General features: G+C 49.5%; 1 protein-coding gene across 2 annotated transcripts in view; it reads right to left on the reverse strand.

Annotated features, from left to right (window-relative positions):
- Nucleotides 1-12,577: 12,577 nt before the first annotated feature.
- The window catches only part of LOC141165486 (fibroblast growth factor 11-like), a 258,237-nt gene continuing 252,774 nt past the window's right edge, over nucleotides 12,578-18,040 (reverse strand). Inside the window, exons 4-5 of one of the 2 annotated variants that reach the window (XM_073651093.1) lie at nucleotides 14,452-14,566; nucleotides 12,578-13,058 (exon numbers count right to left, since the gene is read on the reverse strand). In XM_073651093.1, the coding sequence (XP_073507194.1) occupies nucleotides 12,958-13,058; nucleotides 14,452-14,566 (216 nt within the window). In that variant the 3' untranslated portion in view covers nucleotides 12,578-12,957. Of the gene's footprint in view, nucleotides 13,059-14,451; nucleotides 14,651-18,040 lie in introns of both variants that reach the window. The other variant, XM_073651092.1, reaches the window with a different exon arrangement.

The raw sequence follows: 18,040 nt of genomic DNA on the forward strand, positions 1-18,040 counted from the left end.
CTGTATTACACCTGTGATATGACACGGGGGAGTGTCTGTATTACACCTGTGATATTACACGAGGGAGTGTCTGTATTACACCTGTGATATTACACGGGGGAGTGTCTGTATTACATCTGTGATATTACACGGGGGAGTGTCTGTATTACACCTATGATATTACACGGGGGAGTGTCTGTATTACACAAGTGATATTACACGGGGGAGTGTCTGTATTACACCTGTGATATTACACGGGGGAGTGTCTGTATTACACAAGTGATATTACACGGGGGAGTGTCTGTATTACACATGTGATATTACACGGGGGAGTGTCTGTATTACACATGTGATATTCCACTGGGGGAGTGTCTGTATTACACGTGTGATATTACACTGGGGGAGTGTCTGTATTACACCTGTGATATTACACGGGGGATTGTCTGTATTACACCTGTGATATGACACGGGGGAGTGTCTGTATTACACCTGTGATATGACACGGGGGAGTGTCTGTATTACACCTGTGATATTACACGAGGGAGTGTCTGTATTACACCTGTGATATGACACGGGGGAGTGTCTGTATTACACAAGTGATATTACACGGGGGAGTGTCTGTATTACACCTGTGATATGACACGGGGGAGTGTCTGTATTACACCTGTGATATTACACGGGGGGGAGAGTGTCTGTATTACACCTGTGATATTACACGGGGGGAGTGTCTGTATTACACCTGTGATATTACACGGGGGGAGTGTCTGTATTACACCTGTGATATTACACGGGGGAGTGTCTGTATTACACAAGTGATATTACACGGGGGAGTGTCTGTATTACATGTGTGATATTACACTGTGGGGTGTATCTGTATTACACCTGTGATATTACATGGGGGAGTGTCTGTATTACAGATGTGATATTACACTGGTGGGTGTATCTGTATTACACGTGTGATATTACACGGAGGGAGTGTCTGTATTACACGTGTGATATTACACGGGGGAGTATCTGTATTACACATGTGATATTACACGAAGGGAGTGTCTGTATTACACATGTGATATTACACGGGGGAGTGTCTGTACTACCCATATGATATTACACTGAGGGAGTGTCTGTATTACACATGTGATATTACACTGGGAGGTGTATGTGTATTACACGTGTGATATTACACGGGGGAGTGTCTGTATTACATCTGTGATATTACACGGGGGAGTGTCTGTATTACACCTGTGATATTACACGGGAGAATGTCTGTATTACACGTGTGATTTTACACGGGGGAGTGTCTGTATTACACCTGTGATATTACACGGGGGAGTGTCTGTATTACATGTGTGATTTTACACGGGGGAGTGTCTGTATTACACACGTGATATTACACGGGGGAGTGTCTGTATTACACGTGTGATTTTACACGGGGGAGTGTCTGTATTACACCTGTGATATTACACGGGGGAGTGTCTGTATTACATCTGTGATATTACACGGGGGAGTGTCTGTATTACACATGTGATATTACATGGGGGAGTGTCTGTATTACACCTGTGATATTACACGGGGGAGTGTCTGTATTACACGTGTGATTTTACACGGGGGAGTGTCTGTATTACACCTGTGATATTACACGGGGGAGTGTCTGTATTACATGTGTGATTTTACACGGGGGAGTGTCTGTATTACACAGGTGATATTACACGGGGGAGTGTCTGTATTACACGTGTGATTTTACACTGGGGAGTGTCTGTATTACACCTGTGATATTACACGGGGGAGTGTCTGTATTACATCTGTGATATTACACGGGGGAGCGTCTGTATTACAGCTGTGATATTACACGGGAGAAGTGTCTGTATTACACGGGAGAGTGTCTGTATTACATCTGTGATATTACACGGGGGAGCGTCTGTATTACAGCTGTGATATTACACGGGAGAGTGTCTGTATTACACCTGTGATATTACACGGGGGAGTGTGTCTGTATTACACGTGTGATATTACACGGGGGAGCGTCTGTATTACATGTGTGATATTACACGAGGGAGTGTGTCTGTATTACACGTGTGATATTACACGGGGGAGTGTCTGTATTACACATGTGATATTACACGGGGGAGTGACTGTATTACACCTGTGCTATTACACGGGGGGAGTGTCTGTATTACATGTGTGATATTACACGGGGGAGCGTCTGTATTACATGTGTGATATTACATGAGGGAGTGTGTCTGTATTACACGTGTGATATTACACGGGGGAGTGTCTGTATTACATGTGTGATATTACACGAGGGAGTGTGTCTGTATTACACGTGTGATATTACACGGGGGAGTGTCTGTATTACACATGTGATATTACACGGGGGAGTGACTGTATTACACCTGTGATATTACACGGGGGGAGTGTCTGTATTACACGTGTGATTTTACACGGGGGAGTGTCTGTATTACACCCGTGATATTACACGGGTGAGCATCTGTATTACAGCTGTGATATTACACGGGGGGAGTGTCTGTATTACATCTGTGATATTACACGGAGGGAGTGTCTGTATTACATGTGTGATTTTACACGGGGGAGTGTCTGTATTACACACGTGATATTACACGGGGGAGTGTCTGTATTACACGTGTGATTTTACACGGGGGAGTGTCTGTATTACACAAGTGATATTACACGGGGGAGTGTCTGTATTACATCTGTGATATTACACGGGGGAGTGTCTGTATTACACATGTGATATTACTTGGGGGAGCGTCTGTATTACACCTGTGATATTACACGGGGGAGTGTCTGTATTACACCTGTGATATTACACGGGGGAGTGTCTGTATTACACGTGTGATTTTACACGGGGGAGTGTCTGTATTACACCTGTGATATTACACGGGGGAGTGTCTGTATTACATGTGTGATTTTACACGGGGGAGTGTCTGTATTACACAGGTGATATTACACGGGGGAGTGTCTGTATTACACGTGTGATTTTACACGGGGGAGTGTCTGTATTACACCTGTGATATTACACGGGGGAGTGTCTGTATTACATCTGTGATATTACACGGGGGAGCGTCTGTATTACAGCTGTGATATTACACGGGGGAAGTGTCTGTATTACACGGGAGAGTGTCTGTATTACATCTGTGATATTACACGGGAGAGCGTCTGTATTACAGCTGTGATATTACACGGGAGAGTGTCTGTATTACACCTGTGATATTACACGGGGGAGTGTGTCTGTATTACACGTGTGATATTACACGGGGGAGCGTCTGTATTACATGTGTGATATTACACGAGGGAGTGTGTCTGTATTACACGTGTGATATTACACGGGGGAGTGTCTGTATTACACATGTGATATTACACGGGGGAGTGACTGTATTACACCTGTGCTATTACACGGGGGGGTGTCTGTATTACACAAGTGATATTACACGGGGGAGCGTCTGTATTACATGTGTGATATTACACGAGGGAGTGTGTCTGTATTACACGTGTGATATTACACGGGGAGTGTGTCTGTATTACACGTGTGATATTACACGGGGGAGTGTCTGTATTACACATGTGATATTACACGGGGGAGTGATTGTATTACACCTGTGATATTACACGGGGGGAGTGTCTGTATTACACGTGTGATTTTACACGGGGGAGTGTCTGTATTACACCCGTGATATTACACGGGTGAGCGTCTGTATTACAGCTGTGATATTACACGGGGGGAGTGTCTGTATTACATCTGTGATATTACACGGAGGGAGTGTCTGTATTACATGTGTGATATTACACGAGGGAGTGTGTCTGTATTACACGTGTGATATTACACGGGGGAGTGTCTGTATTACACATGTGATATTACACGGGGGAGTGTCTGTACTACCCATATGATATTACACTGAGGGAGTGTCTGTATTACACTGGGAGGTGTATGTGTATTACACCTGTGATATTACACGGGGGAGTGTCTGTATTACACCTGTGATATTACACGGGGGAGTGTCTCTATTACATGTGTGATTTTACACGGGGGAGTGTCTGTATTACACAAGTGATATTACACGGGGGAGTGTCTGTATTACATCTGTGATATTACACTGGGGAGTGTCTGTATTACACCTGTGATATTACACGGGAGAGTGTCTGTATTACACGTGTGATTTTACACGGGGGAGTGTCTGTATTACACCTGTGATATTACACGGGGGAGTGTCTGTATTACATGTGTGATTTTACACGGGGGAGTGTCTGTATTACACACGTGATATTACACGGGGGAGTGTCTGTATTACGCGTGTGATTTTAAACAGGGGAGTGTCTCTATTACACCTGTGATATTACATGGGGGAGTGTCTGTATTACATCTGTGATATTACACGGGGGAGTGTCTGTATTACATGTGTGATTTTACATGGGGGAGTGTCTGTATTACACAGGTGATATTACACGGGGGAGTGTCTGTATTACACAAGTGATATTACACAGGGGAGCGTCTGTATTACAGCTGTGATATTACACGGGGGAAGTGTCTGTATTACACCTGGGATATTACACCTGAGAGTGTCTGTATTACATCTGTGATATTACACGGGGGAGCGTCTGTATTACAGCTGTGATATTACACGGGAGAGTGTCTGTATTACACCTGTGATATTACACGGGGGAGTGTGTCTGTATTACACGTGTGATATTACACGGGGGAGCGTCTGTATTACATGTGTGATATTACACGAGGGAGTGTGTCTGTATTACACGTGTGATATTACACGGGGGAGTGTCTGTATTACATGTGTGATATTACACGAGGGAGTGTGTCTGTATTACACGTGTGATATTACACGGGGGAGTGTCTGTATTACACATGTGATATTACACGGGGGAGTGACTGTATTACACCTGTGATATTACACGGGGGGAGTGTCTGTATTACACGTGTGATTTTACACGGGGGAGTGTCTGTATTACACCTGTGATATTACACGGGTGAGCGTCTGTATTACAGCTGTGATATTACACGGGGGGAGTGTCTGTATTACATCTGTGATATTACACGGAGGGAGTGTGTCTGTATTACACGTGTGATATTACACGGGGGAGTGTCTGTATTGCACATGTGATATTACACTGGGGGGTGTATCTGTATTACACCTGTGATATTACATGGGGGAGTGTCTGTATTACAGATGTGATATTACACGGGGGGAGTGTCTGTATTACACCTGTGATATTACACGGGGGGAGTGTCTTTATTACACCTGTGATATTACACGGGGGAGTGTCTGTATTACACAAGTGATATTACACGGGGGAGTGTCTGTATTACACCTGTGATATTACACGGGGGGGAGAGTGTCTGTATTACACCTGTGATATTACACGGGGGGAGTGTCTGTATTACACCTGTGATATTACGCGGGGGGAGTGTTTTTATTACACCTGTGATATTACACGGGGGAGTGTTTGTATTACACAAGTGATATTACACGGGGAGTGTCTGTATTACATGTGTGATATTACACGAGGGAGTGTGTCTGTATTACACGTGTGATATTACACGGGGAAGTGTCTGTATTACACATGTGATATTACACAGGGGGGTGTATCTGTATTACACCTGTGATATTACATGGGGGAGTGTCTGTATTACAGTTGTGATATTACACTGGTGGGTGTATCTGTATTACACGTGTGATATTACACGGAGGGAGTGTCTGTATTACACGTGTGATATTACACGGGGGAGTATCTGTATTACCCATGTGATATTACATGAAGGGAGTGTCTGTATTACACCTGTGATATTACACGGGGGAGTGTCTGTATTACCCATGTGATATTACACGGAGGGAGTGTCTGTATTACACATGTGATATTACACTGGGAGGTGTATGTGTATTACACGTGTGATATTACACGGAGGGAGTGTCTGTATTACACATGTGATATTACACTGGGAGGTGTATGTGTATTACTCGTGTGATATTACAAGTAGGAGTGTCTGCATTACATCTGTGATATTACACGGGGGGGAGAGTGTCTGTATTACACGTGTGATATTACATGGGGGAGTGTCTGTATTACACATGTGATATTACACGGGGGAGTGTCTGTATTACACGTGTGATATTACATGGAGGGAGTGTCTGTATTACACCTGTGATATTACATGGGGGAGTGTCTGTATTACACCTGTGATATTACACGGGGGGAGTGTCTGTATTACATGTATGATATTACACGGGGGGAGTGTGTCTGTATTACACGTGATATTACACGGGGGAGTGTCTGTATTACACATGTGATATTACACGGGGGTGTGTTTCTGTATTACACGTGATATTACACGGGGGAGTGTCTGTATTACACGTGTGATATTACAAGGGGGAGTGTGTCTGTATTACACGTGATATTACACGGGGGAGTGTCTGTATTACAGGTGTGATATTACACGGGGGAGTGTCTGTATTACACATGTGATATTACACGGGGGAGTGTCTGTATTACACGTGTGATATTACACGGAGGGAGTGCCTGTATTACACCTGTGATATTACACGGGGGAAGTGTCTGTATTACACCTGTGAGATTACATGGGGGAGTGTCTGTATTACACCTGTGATATCACACAGGGGAGTGTCTGTATTACACCTGTGATATTACACGGGGGGAGTGTCTGTATTACATGTATGATATTACACGGGGGAGTGTGTCTGTATTACACGTGATATTACACAGGGAGTGTCTGTATTACACATGTGATATTACACGGGGGGAGTGTGGCTGTATTACACGTGATATTACACGGGGGAGTGTCTGTATTACACATGTGATATTACACGGGGGGAATGTCTGTATTACACGTGATATTACACGGGGGAGTGTCTGTATTATACCTGTGATATTACACGGGGGAGTGTCTGTATTACACATGTGATATTACACGGGGGAGTGTCTGTATAACACGTGTGATATTACACGGAGGGAGTGCCTGTATTAGACCTGTGATATTACACGGGGGAGTGTCTGTATTACACAAGTGATATTACACGGGGGAGTGTCTGTATTACACCTGTGATATTACACGGGGGAGTGTCTGTATTACACGTGTGATATTACACGGGGGAGTGTCTGTATTACACGGGGGAGTGTCTGTATTACACAAGTGATATTACACGGGGGAGTGTCTGTATTACACCTGTGATATTACATGGGGGAGTGTCTGTATTACACCTGTGATATTACACGAGGGAGTGTCTGTATTACACCTGTTATATTATATGGGGGGGGAGTGTCTGTATTACATCTGTGATATTACACGGGGGAGTGTCTGTATTACACCTGTTATATTACACGGGGGAGTGTCTGTATTACACCTATGATATTACACGGGGGAGTGTCTGTATTACACCTGTGATATTACACGGGGGAGTGTCTGTATTACACCTGTGATATTACACGAGGGAGTGTCTGTATTACACCTATGATATTACACGGGGGAGTGTCTGTATTACACCTATGATATTACACGGGGGAGTGTCTGTATTACACAAGTGATATTACACGGGGGAGTGTCTGTATTACACCTGTGATATGACATGGGGGAGTGTCTGTATTACACCTGTGATATTACACGAGGGAGTGTCTGTATTACATCTGTGATATTACACGGGGGAGTGTCTGTATTACACATGTGATATTACATGGGGGAGCGTCTGTATTACACCTGTGATATTACACGGGGGAGTGTCTGTATTACACCTGTGATATTACACGGGGGAGTGTCTGTATTACACGTGTGATTTTACACGGGGGAGTGTCTGTATTACACCTGTGATATTACACGGGGGAGTGTCTGTATTACATGTGTGATTTTACACGGGGGAGTGTCTGTATTACACAGGTGATATTACACGGGGGAGTGTCTGTATTACACGTGTGATTTTACACGGGGGAGTGTCTGTATTACACCTGTGATATTACACGGGGGAGTGTCTGTATTACATCTGTGATATTACACGGGGGAGCGTCTGTATTACAGCTGTGATATTACACGGGGGAAGTGTCTGTATTACACGGGAGAGTGTCTGTATTACATCTGTGATATTACACGGGGGAGCGTCTGTATTACAGCTGTGATATTACACGGGAGAGTGTCTGTATTACACCTGTGATATTACACGGGGGAGTGTGTCTGTATTACACGTGTGATATTACACGGGGGAGCGTCTGTATTACATGTGTGATATTACACGAGGGAGTGTGTCTGTATTACACGTGTGATATTAAACGGGGGAGTGTCTGTATTACACATGTGATATTACACGGGGGAGTGACTGTATTACACCTGTGCTATTACACGGGGGGGGTGTCTGTATTACCCAAGTGATATTACACGGGGGAGCGTCTGTATTACATGTGTGATATTACACGAGGGAGTGTGTCTGTATTACACGTGTGATATTACAAGTAGGAGTGTCTGCATTACATCTGTGATATTACACGGGGGGGAGAGTGTCTGTATTACACGTGTGATATTACATGGGGGAGTGTCTGTATTACACATGTGATATTACACGGGGGAGTGTCTGTATTACACGTGTGATATTACATGGAGGAAGTGTCTGTATTACACCTGTGATATTACATGGGGGAGTGTCTGTATTACACCTGTGATATTACATGGGGGAGTGTCTGTATTACACCTGTGATATTACACGGGGGAGTGTCTGTATTACATGTATGATATTACACGGGGGGAGTGTGTCTGTATTACACGTGATATTACACGGGGGAGTGTCTGTATTACACATGTGATATTACACGGGGGGAGTGTGTCTGTATTACACGTGATATTACACGGGGGAGTGTCTGTATTACACGTGTGATATTACAAGGGGGAGTGTGTCTGTATTACACGTGATATTACACGGGGGAGTGTCTGTATTACAGGTGTGATATTACACGGGGGAGTGTCTGTATTACACATGTGATATTACACGGGGGAGTGTCTGTATTACACCTGTGAGATTACATGGGGGAGTGTCTGTATTACACCTGTGATATTACACAGGGGAGTGTCTGTATTACACCTGTGATATTACACGGGGGGAGTGTCTGTATTACATGTATGATATTACACGGGGGAGTGTGTCTGTATTACACGTGATATTACACAGGGAGTGTCTGTATTACACATGTGATATTACACGGGGGGAGTGTGGCTGTATTACACGTGATATTACACGGGGGAGTGTCTGTATTACACATGTGATATTACACGGGGGGAATGTCTGTATTACACGTGATATTACACGGGGGAGTGTCTGTATTATACCTGTGATATTACACGGGAGAGTGTCTGTATTACACATGTGATATTACACGGGGGAGTGTCTGTATTACACGTGTGATATTACACGGAGGGAGTGCCTGTATTACACCTGTGATATTACACGGGGGAGTGTCTGTATTACACAAGTAATATTACACGGGGGAGTGTCTGTATTACACCTGTGATATTACACGGGGGAGTGTCTGTATTACACGTGTGATATTACACGGGGGAGTGTCTGTATTACACCTGTGATATTACACGGGGGAGTGTCTGTATTACACAAGTGATATTACACGGGGGAGTGTCTGTATTACACCTGTGATATTACATGGGGGAGTGTCTGTATTACACCTGTGATATTACACGAGGGAGTGTCTGTTTTACACCTGTTATATTATATGGGGGGGGAGTGTCTGTATTACATCTGTGATATTACACGGGGGAGTGTCTGTATTACACCTGTTATATTACACGGGGGAGTGTCTGTATTACACCTGTGATATTACACGGGGGAGTGTCTGTATTACACCTGTGATATTACACGGGGGAGTGTCTGTATTACACCTGTGATATTACACGAGGGAGTGTCTGTATTACACCTATGATATTACACGGGGGAGTGTCTGTATTACACCTATGATATTACACGGGGGAGTGTCTGTATTACACAAGTGATATTACACGGGGGAGTGTCTGTATTACACCTGTGATATGACACGGGGGAGTGTCTGTATTACACCTGTGATATTACACGAGGGAGTGTCTGTATTACACCTGTGATATTACACGGGGGAGTGTCTGTATTACATCTGTGATATTACACGGGGGAGTGTCTGTATTACACCTATGATATTACACGGGGGAGTGTCTGTATTACACAAGTGATATTACACGGGGGAGTGTCTGTATTACACCTGTGATATTACACGGGGGAGTGTCTGTATTACACCTGTGATATTACACGGGGGAGTGTCTGTATTACACAAGTGATATTACACGGGGGAGTGTCTGTATTACACATGTGATATTACTCGGGGGAGTGTCTGTATTACACATGTGATATTCCACTGGGGGAGTGTCTGTATTACACGTGTGATATTACACTGGGGGAGTGTCTGTATTACACCTGTGATATTACACGGGGGATTGTCTGTATTACACCTGTGATATGACACGGGGGAGTGTCTGTATTACACCTGTGATATGACACGGGGGAGTGTCTGTATTACACCTGTGATATTACACGAGGGAGTGTCTGTATTACACCTGTGATATGACACGGGGGAGTGTCTGTATTACACAAGTGATATTACACGGGGGAGTGTCTGTATTACACCTGTGATATGACACGGGGGAGTGTCTGTATTACACCTGTGATATTACACGAGGGAGTGCCTGTATTACACCTGTGATATGACACGGGGGAGTGTCTGTATTACACCTGTGATATTACACGGGGGAGTGTCTGTATTACACCTGTGATATTACACGGGGGAGTGTCTGTATTACATCTGTGATATTACACGGGAGAGTGTCTGTATTACACCTGTGATATTACATGGGGGGAGTGTCTGTATTACACCTGTGATATTACATGGGGGAGTGTCTGTATTACACCTGTGATATTACACGGGGGAGTGTCTGTATTACATGTGTGATTTTATACGGGGGAGTGTCTGTATTACACAAGTGATATTACACGGGGGAGTGTCTGTATTACACATGTGATATTACACGGGGGAGTGTCTGTTTTACACATGTGATATTACACGGGGGAGTGTCTGTATTACACATGTGATATTACACGGGGGAGTGTCTGTATTACACCGGTGATATTACACGGGGGAGTGTCTGTATTACACCTGTGATATTACACGTGGGAGTGTCTGTATTACACCTGTGATATTACACGTGGGAGTGTCTGTATTACATCTGTGATATTACACGAGAGAGTGTCTGTATTACACCTGTGATATTACACGGGGGGAGTGTCTGTATTACACGTGTGATATTACACGTAGGGAGTGTATGTATTACACCTGTGATATTACACGGGGGAGTGTCTGTATTACACAAGTGATATTACACGGGGGAGTGTCTGTATTACAACTGTGATATTACACGGGGGAGTGTCTGTATTACACCTGTGATATTACATGGGGGAGTGTCTGTATTATACCTGGGATATTACACGGGGGGGTGTCTGTATTACACATGTGATATTACACGGGGGGGGGGGTGTCTGTATTACACGTATGATATTACAAGTAGGAGTGTCTGTATTACACCTGTGATATTACACGGGGTAGCGTCTGTATTACACCTGTGATATTACACGGGGGAGTGTGTCTGTATTACACATGTGATCTTACACGGAGGGAGTGTCTGTATTACACCTGTGATATTACACGGGGGAGTGTCTGTATTACACCTGTGATATTACACGGGGGGAGCGTCTGTATTACACCTGTGATATTACACGGGGGGAGCGTCTGTATTACACCTGTGATATTACATGGGGGGAGTGTCTGTATTACACATGTGATATTACATGGGGGAGTGTCTGTATTACACATGTGATATTACACGGGGGAGTGTCTGTATTACACCTGTGATATTACACGGGGGGAGTGTCTGTATTACACATGTGATATTACACGGGGGAGTGTGTCTGTATTACACCTGTGATATTACACAGGGGGGAGTGTCTGTATTACACGTGTGATATTACACGGGGGAGTGTGTCTGTATTACACCTGTGATATTACACGGGGGTGTGTGTCTGTATTACACCTGTGATATTACACGGGGGGAGTGTCTGTATTACACGTGTGATATTACACGGGGGAGTGTGTCTGTATTACACCTGTGATATTACACGGGGGAGTGTGTCTGTATTACACCTGTGATATTACACGGGGGGAGTGTCTGTATTACACCTGTGATATTACACGGGGGGGTGTCTGTATTACACCTGTGATATTACACGGGGAGTGTCTGTATTACACCTGTGATATTACACGGGGGGAGTGTCTGTATTACACGGGGGAGTGTGTCTGTATTACACGTGTGATATTACACGGGGGAGTGTGTCTGTATTACACCTGTGATATTACACGGGGGAGTGTGTCTGTATTACACCTGTGATATTACATGGGGGAGTGTCTATTACACATGTGATATTACACGGGGGAGTGTCTGTATTAAAAGTGACATTACACACAGTTGTTATTATATAATTTATTTGCATATATTCGGTTAGTAGTCTGATGGCTCTTCCTTCACAATGAGGGTCTGGTGAATTAGGGTCTTCATATATCAGGGGGCAGGTTAGTGCATAGAGCTGTATACATGGACACATGAGAGGTTACATTCGCAGTACCATATACAGATGCTGGAAGATGGTTGTCAGGCTTCCTGAGATGCAGACCACGTGTCTATCCCTTTAAGTGGTCCTACGGGTCTCATTACATTATTGCCTTCTCAGATGCAGCATGGTGGGTCCAGAAAGTCTTAGTAAAGCTCGTTCTCTAGTGAGACGCTGTTCCTCAAAGTCCGTGTCTTCCCCACCTCTCCAAGATAGTCAGGATTTATTGCATTGTCCGTCATCTTCCTTCATCATCAAATTTCTCTCATCGGGCCCCTCGGAGCCGAGCACTCGGTTTTGGGGTCAGTCTTCTCTTGGGAGACACTTTTAGGACGTCATGGAGAGACGGTTCCTTATAGAGAGCAACTGCAGGACACAAAAGTGGGGGGTCATCAGTGATGGCACATGTAGACCCCCCAATCATAGCTATATACTCCACCCCCAGGACCCCCACTGGTCATATCTGTTTTCCCAACCCCCAGGACCCCCCACTGGTCATAGCTGCATCCTTCACCCCAAGGAATCATACTGGTCATAGTTATATCCTCCACCCCCAGGGGACCCCCACTAGTCATAGCTATATCCCTCCACCCCCAGGAACCCCCACTGGTCATAGCTATATCCTGGACCCCCACTGGTCATAGCTGCATCCTTCACCCCTAGGAATCATACTGGTCATAGCTATATCCCTCCACCCCCAGGATCCTCCACTGGTCATAGCTATATCCCTCCACCCCCAGGATCCTCCACTGGTCACAGCTATATCCCTCTACCCCGAGGATCCCCCACTGGTCATACCTATATCCTCCACCCCAGGGACTCACACTAGTCATAGCTATATCCTCGACCCCAGGGACTCACACTGGTCATAGTTATATCCTCCCCTCCAGGGACTCACACTGGTCATGGCTATATCCTCCACCCCCAGGATCCCCCACTGGTCATAGCTATATCCTCCACCCCAGGGACTCACGCTGGTCATAGCTATATCCTCCACCCACAGGATCCCCCACTGGTCATAGCTATAACCTTAACCCCCAGGACTCCCACTGGTCATATCTGTATTCCCAACCCCCGGGACTCCCCCATCGGTCATAGCTATATCCTTTACCCCAAGGACTCACACTGGTCATAGCTGTATCCTTCACCCCAAGGACTCACACTAGCTATATCCTCCACCCCTAGAATCCCCCACTGCTCATAGCTATATCCTCCACCGCCAGGACCCCCCACTGGTCATAGCTATATCCTCCACCTCCAGGACCCCCCCCACTGGTCATAGCTATATCCTCCACCCCAGGGACCCCCCACTGGTCATAGCTATATCCTTATCCCACAGGGGACCCTCTACTGGTCATAGCTATATCCTCCACCCCTAGGGGACCCCCACTGGTCATAGCTATATCCTCCACCCCCAGGGGACCCCCACTGGTCAGCTATATCCTCCACCCCAGGCACTCACACTGGTCATAGCTATATCCTCCACCAACAGGGGACCTCCACTGGTCATAGCTATATCCTCCACCCCCAGGACCCCCCACTGGTCATAACTATATCCTCCACCCCCAGGATCTCCACTGGTCATAGCTATATCCTTCACCCCCGGGACCCCCACTGGTCATAGCTATATCCTCCACCCCCAATATCTCCACTGGTCATAGCTATATCCTCCACCCTAGGGACCCTCCAAGTGGTGATAGCAATACCCTCACATTTCCAGGACCCCCCATTAGTTGTCACTCTCTCCTCGTCTCCTTACCATCCGTCAGCTTTGGGAGGAAGTGACCGGCCGGTCTGTGTTTCTTCACCCGGTTTCCCTCCATGGCCCGCCCATCTTTGTTGAGGCCCAGATACCACCCCCGTCCGGAGCCGCGCTGCCGGTACACCGTCGAGGAATAGGTGACAAAATAATTATCAAAAACGCTCTCCTTAAAGCGACACTCAGCCGTAAAGTGAACCTGAAGGAGAACGATGGGGCACAGGATGAATAAGTGTCAGAGCGCAACATAATGTGTGCAGGGGCATGTACCGAGGACAGGGGGGCAGAGACAGGGGGCATGTACAGAGGACAGGGACAGGGGGCAGGTACCGAGGACAGGGAGGCAGGTACAGAGGACGGGGGGGCAGGCACAGAGGACGGGGGGGCAGGCACAGAGGACAGGGGGGCAGGCACAGAGGACAGGGGGGCAGGCACAGAGGACAGGGAGGCAGACACAGAGAACAGGGGGGGCAGGTACAGAGGACAGGGGGACAGGGAGCATGTACCGAGGACAGGGACAGGGGGCTGGTACCGAGGACAGGGGGGCTGGTACCGAGGACAGGGGGGCTGGTACCGAGGACAGGGGGGCAGGTACCGAGGACAGGGGGGGCAGGTACAGAGGACAGGGGGGAAGGCACAGAGAACAGGGGGGGCAGGCACAGAGGACAGGGGGGCAGGCACAGAGGACAGGGGGGGCAGGTACAGAGGACAGGGGGGAAGGAACAGAGAACAGGGGGGGCAGGTACAGAGGACAGAGGGCTGGTACCGAGGACAGGGGGGCAGGTACCGAGGACAGGTACCGAGGACAGGGGGGCAGGCACAGAGGACGGGGGGCAGGTACAGAGGACAGGGGGGCAGGTACAGAGGACAGGTACAGAGGACAGGGGAGGCAGGTACAGAGGACGGGGGGGCAGGTACAGAGGACAGGGGGGGCAGGTACAGAGGACAGGGGGGGCAGGTACAGAGGACAGGGGGGCAGGCACAGAGGACAGGGGGGCAGGCACAGAGGACAGGGGAAGGCAGGTACAGAGGACCTGGGGGCAGGGACAGGGGAAGGCAGGTACAGAGGACAGGGGGGCAGGGACAGGGGGCATGTACCGAGGACAGGGGGGCAGGTACCGAGGACAGGAGGCAGGTACCGAGGACAGGGGGGCAGGTACAGAGGATTGGGGGCAGGCACAAAGGACAGCGGAGCAGGCACAGAGGACAAGGGGGCAGGGACAGGGGGCATGTACCGAGGACAGGGGTGCAGGTACCGAGGACAGGGGGGCAGGGACAGAGGACAGGGGGGCAGGGACAGAGGACAGGGGGGTAGGTACAGAGGACAGGGGGCAGGTACAGAGGATGGGGGGGGACAGGCACAGAGGACAGGGGGCAGGCACAGAGGACAGGGGAGCAGGCACAGAGGACAGGGGAGCAGGCACAGAGGACAGGGGAGCAGGCACAGAGGACAGGGGAGCAGGCACAGAGGACAGGGGGCAGGTACAGAGGACAGGGGAGCAGGCACAGAGGACAGGGGGGGCAGGTACAGAGGACAGGGGAGCAGACACATAGGACGGGGGGCAGGTACAGAGGACAGGGGAGCAGGTACAGAGGACAGGGGGTCAGGGACAGGGGCATGTACCGAGGACAGGGGTGCAGGTACCGAGGACAGGGGGGCAGGGACAGGGGGCATGTACCGAGGACAGGGGGCATGTACCGAGGACAGGGGGGCAGGTACCGAGGACAGGGGGGCAGAGACAGGGGGCATGTACCGTGGACAGGGGTGCAGGAACAGAGGACAGGGGAGCAGGCACAGAGGACAGGGGGCAGGTTCAGAGGACAGGGGAGCAGGCACAGGGTGCAGGGGAGCAGGCACAGAGGACAGGGGGGGCAGGTACAGAGGACAGGTGGGGGCAGGTACAGAGGACAGGGGGGCAGGTACAGGGGAGCAGGCACAGAGGACAGGGGAGAAGGTACAGAGGACAGGGGAGCAGGCACACAGAACAGGGGAAGGCAGGTACAGAGGACAGGGGGTAGGGACCGAGGACATGGGGGCAGGTACAGAGGACAGGGGGGCAGGTACAGAGGACAGGGGAGCAGGCACACAGAACAGGGGAAGGCAGGTACAGAGGACAGGGGGTAGGGACCGAGGACAGGGGGGCAGGTACAGAGGACAGGGGGGCAGGGACCGAGGACAGGGGGGCAGGGACCGAGGGCAGGGGGCAGGGACCGAGGACAGGGGGGCAGGGACCGAGGACAGGGGTGCAGGTACAGAGGACAGGGGAGCAGGTACAGAGTACAGGGGGGCAGGTACAGAGTACAGGGGGGCAGGTACAGAGGACGGGGGTCAGGCACACAGAACAGGGGAAGGCAGGTACAGAGGACAGGGGGTAGGGACCGAGGACAGGGGGGGCAGGTACAGAGGACAGGGGGGCAGGGACCGAGGACAGGGGGGCAGGGACCGAGGACAGGGGGGCAGGGACCGAGGACAGGGGGGCAGGTACAGAGGACAGGGGAGCAGGTACAGAGTACAGGGGGGCAGGTACAGAGTACAGTGGGGCAGGTACAGAGGACGGGGGGCAGGTACAGAGGACAGGGGGGCAGGGTCCGAGGACAGGGGTGCAGGTACAGAGGACAGGGGTGCAGGTACCGAGGACAGGGGGGCAGGGACAGGGGACAGGGGAGCAGGTACAGAGTACAGGGGGGCAGGTACAGAGGATGGGGGGCAGGTACAGAGGACAGGGGGGCAGGGACCGAGGACAGGGGGGCAGGGACCGAGGACAGGGGAGCAGGTACAGAGGACAGGGGAGCAGGTACAGAGGACAGGGGCAGGCACAGAGGACAGGGGGCAGGCACAGAGGACAGGGGAGCAGACACAGAGGACAGGGGAGCAGGGACAGGGGAGCAGGGACAGGGGAGCAGGCACAGAGGACAGGGGAAGGCAGGTACAGAGGACAGGGGGGCAGAGACAGGGGGCATGTACCGAGGACAGGGGGGGCAGGGACCGAGGACAGGGGGGCAGGGACCGAGGACAGGGGGGCAAGGACCGAGGACAGGGGTGCAGGTACCGAGGACAGGGGGGCAGGTACCGAGGACAGGGGAGCAGGCACAGAGGACAGGGGAAGGCAGGTACAGAGGACAGGGGGCATGTACCGAGGACAGGGGGGCAGGACAGGGGAGCAGGTACAGAGGACAGGGGGGGGCAGGTACAGAGGACAGGGGGGGGCAGGTACAGAGGACGGGGGGGCAGGTACAGAGGACAGGGGGGGCAGGTACAGAGGACGGGGGGGCAGGTACAGAGGACAGGGGGCAGGTACCGAGGACAGGGGGGCAGGTACCCAGGACAGGTGGGCAGGTACCCAGGACAGGGGGGCAGGTACCCAGGACAGGGGGGCAGGTACCGAGGACAGGGGAGCAGACATATAGGACGGGGGGGGCAGGACAGAGGACAGGGGAGCAGGTACAGAGGACAGGGGGGGCAGGTACAGAGGACAGGGGGGGCAGGTACAGAGGACAGGGGGGGCAGCTACAGAGGACAGGGGGGGCAGCTACAGAGGACAGGGGGCAGGACAGAGGACAGGGGAGCAGGTACAGAGGACAGGGGGGG

This window comes from Phyllobates terribilis, unplaced genomic scaffold (assembly GCF_046119375.1).
Source record: "Phyllobates terribilis strain yellow unplaced genomic scaffold, ASM4611937v1 Scaffold_11__3_contigs__length_659146591, whole genome shotgun sequence".
NCBI lineage: Eukaryota > Metazoa > Chordata > Amphibia > Anura > Dendrobatidae > Phyllobates > Phyllobates terribilis.